Source organism: Vombatus ursinus, unplaced genomic scaffold (assembly GCF_900497805.2).
Source record: "Vombatus ursinus unplaced genomic scaffold, bare-nosed wombat genome assembly UNPS02015030.1, whole genome shotgun sequence".
Lineage (NCBI taxonomy): Eukaryota > Metazoa > Chordata > Mammalia > Diprotodontia > Vombatidae > Vombatus > Vombatus ursinus.
Window position 1 is genome coordinate 1,748,544 of NW_020954808.1, and position 7,700 is coordinate 1,756,243.

At 51.8% G+C, this 7,700-nt stretch overlaps 1 protein-coding gene across 2 annotated transcripts in view; it reads right to left on the reverse strand.

Moving 5' to 3' along the window:
* Window positions 1-640: 640 nt before the first annotated feature.
* Window positions 641-7,700, reverse strand: part of SLC8A2 (solute carrier family 8 member A2) — a 12,678-nt gene continuing 5,618 nt past the window's right edge. The window contains exons 4-9 of one of the 2 annotated variants that reach the window (XM_027846038.1): window positions 5,263-5,366; window positions 4,799-4,816; window positions 3,363-3,487; window positions 3,040-3,139; window positions 1,498-1,776; window positions 641-1,017 (exon numbers count right to left, since the gene is read on the reverse strand). In XM_027846038.1, coding sequence (XP_027701839.1) covers window positions 641-1,017; window positions 1,498-1,776; window positions 3,040-3,139; window positions 3,363-3,487; window positions 4,799-4,816; window positions 5,263-5,366 — 1,003 coding nt within the window. The remainder of the gene's footprint in view (window positions 1,018-1,497; window positions 1,777-3,039; window positions 3,140-3,362; window positions 3,488-4,798; window positions 4,817-5,262; window positions 5,367-7,700) is intronic. The other variant, XM_027846039.1, reaches the window with a different exon arrangement.

Here is a 7,700-nt window from a genome sequence, read left to right on the forward strand (position 1 = left end):
AGTGGGTGGCAGTAGGTTCTTGGGCTAAGAAACAGAGCTGAGCTCCCTGGAGGTGGTGTCTGCTAGGTTAGCGGGGTATGGAGAAGGGACTGAAAGCTGTGGCTGGGACACGAGGTGGTCAGGAGACCTCCGTGGGCAGGGTGGCCTGGGAGCCCAAGCCTGGCAGTATTCTGAGGACAGGAAGATCTCCCTGCAAGGGGTAGCCTGGGGAGGAACGGGGAGGGGAGGGGGGCTCTGGGCAGTGCCCGGCTGCGGCAGTAGCTCTTCTGGTCAGGAAGGCTGGGCAGGCTCCCTGGAGGAGGCTGTATTCCTAGGGGCCCAGGAGGAGGTGCTGTCTCAGGAGCTTGGGGTGAGCATCCCAGCCTGGAAGGAGAGGATGGAGGATATGGCAATATCCTTAGGAAGGGAGAAGGGAGAGGGCTCCCTGGAAGAGGCATTTTCCCCAAGGGCGAGGGCAGAGCATTCCAGAGCTGGGGGAGGGGCCCTAGAAGACAGGGGTGTGGCAGTAGCTACCCAGGCATGAGGAGAGAGCTCCCTGGGATTGGATTGTGCCACCCCTACAGGAGCCCTGGGTGTGGTCATAGATCCTTAGGAAGAGCAGGGCAGGAGGGCTGCCCGGAGGTGGCAGCAGCGGCATCTTCTAGAAGCCCCGGATGTGGCAGTAGGCCTCCAGGCTAGCAAAGAGGATGTAGAGTAGCCAGAGGCCCAGGAAGAGGGCCGCCGTGGCCAGTTTGGGCCCTCGGGGCCCCCCCAGCTCGCCCCCGATGTGGGGCCGCCGGCGGTAGAGCAGGACCGAGACAGCCACGAAAGCAAAGATGGTGAAGAGCGTGACGGAGAAGGCCAGGGCTCCGGCCTGCACCTCGAAGGCCCTGCCTTGGGCCGCCCAGTAGACAGCAGCCACCGACCAGGCTACGCCCAGGCCCAGGAAGACGTTCACGGCGTTCGATCCAGTCACGTTGCCAATGGAAGCGTCAGCGCACTGGTCCTGAAGGGCGGCCACCTTGCTGGCAAACGTGTCTGCCCCAGGAGGGGGTGGAAAGAGGCTGTCAGGCCCCCCCCCAGGGAGCCCACGGCCCTCCCCCAGCCCTGCTCTCATCTCTTCCCTAGTCTCTCTCTTCTGCCTTCTGGGTCTACCCCTCTCCGCATTCCTCCAGCTGCTTCTTTCCCTCTGCCTCTGTCTCCCTCTGGGCGTCTGCCTCTCAGTCTCCCCGTCTCAGACTCTCAGTCAGTCAGTCTCTCCCTCTATCTCCATCTCTTTTCTCTCCCTCTCCCTATCTACCCATTTCTCTCTTCTCTCTCAGTCTGTCTCCCTCAGTCCTTCCCTCCTCTTTCCTGGTCTCCTCCCCCCTCAGCTCCTGTCTCTCAGTCTCTGCCCCCTTAAGTCCCTCCTCTCTCTGTGTCTGTCTCAGTCTGTTGCCTCCTCAGTTTCCTCCTCTCCCCTTTCTCCCTCCATCCACGCCCCTCCCCTCTCATCCTCCTTGCCCTCTGCCCTAGTACCTGGGATGGATGTCCCAAGGGCCACAAAGACTACTGCATTGACAGAGTCCTTGAGGCCAACTGTGCAGCCAAAGTGGGAAGCCAGGTCACCGATGAGGGCAGTCAAGAGCCCGATGACCAAGATGGAGACTCCGAAGCAGGCCCAGCCATGGCAGTACTCGGTCGGGGGGACGCAAGCAAACAGCACCTTCCAGAAGACGGTCAGGAAATGCATCACGTAGTCGAAGCAGGAGGGCAGCCGCTCCTCCCTCGTCCCATCCTCCTCCTCTTCCTCATCCCCTGCACAACAGGACAAGCCTCATCAGAGGGCAGGGGTGGTGGGCCCTGTCTTCCCGGCGTTCTTCACCTCATTGTCTCACCTCATTTCTAAGACCGTCTATTAGGCATCATTTTGTCCACTTTCCATTACCTTACTGTTCGTAATCCCCGTTGCTTGGTTTCTACTAAGTCTGGCTACTTTGATTTGTTTTAGACCCCTTTGCCTTTATTCTGTCATCTCTACATTCCATCTCCTAACCCTAGTTTCCTTCTAATTGGAGTTCAGAGATGACGATTTAGAAGAGGGTGACATTCAGGGACGCTCCTACTCTCTGGTCCCCTGGGAAAGAGGGGCAACACTGCCATTCTGAAGCCTTCCTGGAGAATAGTGGGGAGGAGATGTTGGAAGGACAACTGTCCCTGATGCTACTGAGGCCAGCCTCGAGGTCTCACCCCAATAACTGAAACACAATGGTGCCCAGCCCCTCTCCATGCGCTCCTGACCCTTCCCAAGCTCCAGTCCTTGAGAAGCCTTCACTTCAATCCCTTCCCTCCCCATATCATCGTTGCCCCACCCATCTGCCTCCTCCCCGAATCTGTCTGTACTCACAGAATGTCAGATACCAGAGAAGCACACCACCAAGTCCAATCCCCTCATTTCAAAGGGAGAGAAACCAAGGCCCAGACACAAGTCTGGACCAAACCAAGATCCAAACATATTTGCCCAATATCAAACAGAGGCAGAGCTTTGGCTAGGCTCTAGGGAACCCCAGACTCCCACCCTTTTCTCACTCTTTCTGTCTTTTTTCTGTCTTCTCCCCTTCCCTCTTTCCTGTCTTTATCCCCCATCTTCTTATTTGTCTGTCTCTCTATTTCTCTTCTCTGTCTCTATCTCTCTCTGTTTCTGTCTGTTGCTGTCTGTCTCTGTCTCTGTTTGTCCATCTGTCCATCTGTCTGTCTTTCCATATCTGTCTATCTGCTGCTGTCTGTCTCTGTCTCTGTTTGTCTGTCTCTCTCTGTCTCTATCTGTTGCTGTCTGTCTCTACCTCTCTCTGTCTCTGTCTGTCTGTCCATCTGTCCGTCTGTCTGACTTTCTCTCTCTGTCTCTGTCTATCTGTTGCTGTCTGTCTCTGTCTCTGTCTGTCTGTCTCTGTCTGTCTCTGTCTATCTGTTGGTGTCTGTCTCTGTCTCTGTCTGTCTGTCTGTCTGTCTGTCTGTCTCTCCTCTCTATTTCCTAATCTTGGGGCAGGGTGGAAGAAGTGGGGGAGGTGGGGCAAGTGGTACCTGCACTGACGGTGATGGCTTCTAGAAACTGTTCCCTCCAGGAATGGGTGCCAATTACCAGAGCCAAGTTTGTTTTCTTAATGAGCTTATCCACTGTGTTCTGAGGGAAAGGAGGCAGTGTGTTGGTCCTATAGAACTCAAGTCTCCACCCCACTCCCCCCAGTTCCAGCTTCAACCAGAAGGGGAGTGACTATGAGCGCTCTTCATGGTACTGCCAGAGGGGCAGACACACTGGCGGCTTCAGGCTCCTCTTCCCCTTCATCCCCAGGACTCCCTGCTCTTCTACCCTGTGTCCCCAGGCTCCGCCCCACTGCATCCATCACCTTAAAGTCATAAGATTCCTCTATGATGACTTCGAGGCGACAGTTGTCACCTAGGACTGGCTTCCCCATCTCCGCAATTCTCCGGGCCTCCTCTTCTTCGGCAGTCAGCTTCCGGTCTCCATCCCCTATGGGACAGGTCGCAGGAAGGGATGGGGGATTCGGTTGCAGTGTGAAGGATGAGGGTTAGATTCTGGGAAGGCATGGCTGCTTCAGGCCCCATGGAGGGGTGAAGCTGAGCTGGCTTTCAAAGCCACAATAACTCAGCCCCAGCCTCAGTCTTCCAGCTTGTTAAAACTGCCCCCCTTCAATATCCCCCTCTACTCCCTCAGGATGGTCCCCAAACATTCCAGACTCCATTCTTTCTTCCCCCTCCTCTCCACCTCTCCCAACCTTTTCTGTCTTTCAGGGCTTTTACTGGAATCTCTCCCCGCCCCTCCCCAAAGCCACAGAGCCCTCTCCCAATGGAGCTGGTCTGGCTTCCCAGAGTGAGTCTCACATCCAGCTCCTGAGTTCTCTCCAACTTGGAAGGTTTCTGGAAAGTTAGGAAGGGGGAGGCCTCATCTCCCAGTCAGACGGCATCATATCATATACTAAGATTTCAAACCATTCCCAGATCCTCACCTGGAGAACTCCAGATTGAGGCTGACCTCAAACCTTGCACAAAATGGCACCCCTTCACCATTAGACCATATTCAACTTGAATCAGGACCCCTTCCTTAATCCAGATCAAATCCAAAACCTAACTTTAATACATGCGCTTTAAATCTAAGCCTGACCTGAATGTTTTCTTCACAGCAGTATCAACCCCTACCCTAATCCTGACTCTCAAACTGATACACCTCTCAAATCTAATGGATAAAATCCTATGATCCATGTTCAGATTAGCTCTGAATATAGTTCCTTTTTTCTGAGGCAATCAGAGTTAAGTGACTTGCCCAGGGTCACACAACTAGTAAGCATCTGAGGCCAGATTTGAGCTCATGTCCTCCTGATTCCTGGGCCAGTGCTCTCTCCACTTCACCACCTACCTGTCCCTTGAATATAATCCTAACCCTACCCATGAAATCTGACCTCGACCCCTGACAGTAGCTGAGATGCCAACTAACTTTATCCTCAATTCTAAGGCAAACCTTGATCTTAGTTCTAATCTTAAGTCAAAGCTTGACCCCAGAGTGAAACCTGGACTCAATCTCCTACTACTCAATCTTAATCCTAACCCTGAAACTGACTCTAACTTTCAATCAATCAATCAATCTAATTACAAATCTTAAATCTAATTATGACCCTAACCAAATCCTGACCACATCCCAATTCTAAACCCAGTCCAACCTTACTTTTAAGGACAATCTCACCTCCAAGAATCTGAAAAAAAAAAATCTCAGCCCCAGTACTGTCTTTCCCCCAGTCTCAGCCCCTTATAACTTAAGCCTACATACCCTGATTGAGCAGGAGAGCTGGAAGGAAAGAGAAAGAGACAGAGAGAGAGAAAGAAAGGGTGTTAATTGGGTCTCATCTGAGACAATCTCACTTTCTCAGACCCTCATCCCCTTCAACCCATGCTATTCCACTCTACCCAGAAGAGAACAGGGCTTTGAGTACTATCCATGGTTCTGATGAGGGCCTACCCTAGTTTCTTTGGTCCTAGGGTCCCCTGTCCCTCTTCCTCTCAGATCCCCTTTTCCCTAAGGGCCACAATTATCCCCATTCATCGTTGATTCTTGATGCCCCTTGAAACCCCTGCCCACCCACACCTATGCCGCACCTGGTTCTCCTGTCTATCCTCCCAGGTCTGATCCCTCCACACCTTCCTTCATTCCGTTACTAAACTAAATCCCGTTGTCTCCTGGCCCAGCCCCTTTGACCCTCTCCAACCCCCCAGACCAGCCACAGCCACAGCCACCTGAGATCCCTCGCTTCAGCCACTGGGGCTGGCCCAGCTCGATGAAGAAGTTGTCCTTCTTCTCATACTCCTCATCATCCACTATCTTCACCTGGAGAGTCTTCCTGGTTGGAAAAGGGAGAGAGACGAGGGAGGACTTCCTGCTGCCCATCCATGGGGGACCGGAGTCCTCTCTTGGGCACTCTCTCCAAGCCCCTCAGGATTCCTCCTAAGCCCTCATAGCCTGATTCTGATCCACCCCTTGATGGCTCTTGGGTTTCATGGGGGTTAATTGGACACTAATTGGTTTCTCCAGCATCTCCATCACCATGGGAACTGGGCTCAGATTTGGGAAGGGGAAAAACAGAAAGAAAACTGCCTCACAGTCACAAACCCCATCACAAACACTCCAGTCACACAACAGCATCACACACATGCAGAGCAATGAGCACAGACATTACGTCCAAGTGCACATTACAGACACGAGTAAAAAAACACGCGCGCACACACACACAATCGACACATGGTGTCAGAAAACACTGACACCTCACTGTATAACACAAACAAAAACTGACACAACTATACTGACATCCAATCTTGTAATACTGGCACCTAATCATACAACTACTCAACACACAGTCACACATTAAGAAAATCTCTAGAGGAAATAATGATGGACACGGTGTCAGCAGACACCTAAAAGCTTCTGAATCCCACATCCAAAACTTACTAGCTGTGTGACCCTCACTGTGTGGCACAATGGAAAGCGAGCTGACCATACAATCAGAAGACCCGGCTTCAAATCCAGCCTTGATGAACTGACCATCTTGTGCCCCCGGGCAAATCATTTAACACCTTACTTTCCCATCTATAAAATGAAGGAGTTGGACCAGATGGGCCTCTGAGATTCCTTCTAGCTCCATGTCTATGAGCCTAAGAAATTTTCCCTCCCCAAGCCTCAGTTTCCTCATCTATGAAGTGGGCACAGCACCTGCAGTACCTAACTCACAGGCTTATTAGAAGGCTTAAGTGAGATAATGTCTATAAAAGTGCTTCGTGGACTTTAAAGCTTGATGGATGTTGCCAAGCATAGCCACACACCAACACAATCACACAACAAGCACCCTGTAGACAACAGTGAAACAGAACATAGCCAAGCATTTGCCACAGGATCACAGCATCACACAACACACAGAACCATGGCACCATAAAACATGCAACCACACCACATACATTCAACAACAGTTGTCATCAGAAATAGCACTTGCAGAATCACATAGCGCGGATATGCACTCCAGCTTGGTTTAGTTCAATCCAATTCAACCAACATTTACTAAATGCCTGCTGTGTCCAGGGTCCTGTGCTAAAGGAGACACAAAGTTTAGATGCGACACAATCCCTACAACTGTCATGACAGTTTCACATGAGCCATGGGCATGAGCACGCGCACACACACACACACACACACACACACACACACACACACACAGCCCGCCCCACTCCAATATCCACCTTCCCATTTGTACCTTCTCTTTCCCCTCCTATATATTTTAAATTCCTGTAGGTGGGAAGAAAAGTTACCCCAAGAAATCACTCTTAAGGCTGAGAGGGACTGTCCAAGGTGCTGAACCCAGATTTCTGAAATCGCTTGGATTCTCAGAGCTAAAGGGGGCTAATCTAATCCAACTCCCTCATTTACAGAAGAGGAAACTGAGGTCAGAGAGATGAAGGTGTTTGACCAAAATCACATAGCTATTAAGGGGTAGCACATGGATCCAAACCCAGGTCTCTGGATTCTCCTCTTAGGCCTCTGTCGCCTATACCATACACCGTGTTGGGCTTATATTCTCTTCCTTATTCTCTCTCTCTCTTTCTCTCTCTCACTCACATCTGCGTGCGCGTGTGCACACACGCACGCACACACACACACACACACACACAGGCTCTCACGCACCCAGGGTGAATGAGGACAGGGAAGGGACAGGGTCGTGAAACAGGAGGAAAGTGTGAAGTTTGACAAGATCTGGGCTTCCTGAGAATGACACTCCCTCAGTCTCCCTGTCTCCATGAGATTCTCCCTCTCTGTCTCTGAGCATCTATGTCTGTATCTCTCTCTTGGTGTCTCTCTCCACCTTGTCTGTGACACAGGAGCCCCGGTGCAGTGATTTTGGTGGGGGAGGATGGGGGATGAAGCTCTGTTGCCCAGATCTGTGAACAGAAGGCTCAGGCAGCAGCTGGGAGGGCTCCAGCTCCATCTCTGTCTTTGGAATGGAGGGTGTAGGGAGGGAAGGCAAGGGCTGGCAGCTTCCTCAGTGGCAGTGCGAGGGTGGAAAGTGATGGATGGAGTCTGTCTGTGTGTGCGTGATCATGCTCATGTGGGGTGAGGAGAGAAGAGAGAGAAAGAGAAAGAAGGAAAGAGAGGGAAGGAAAAAGAGAGAGAAAGAGAGGGGAAGGAAAAA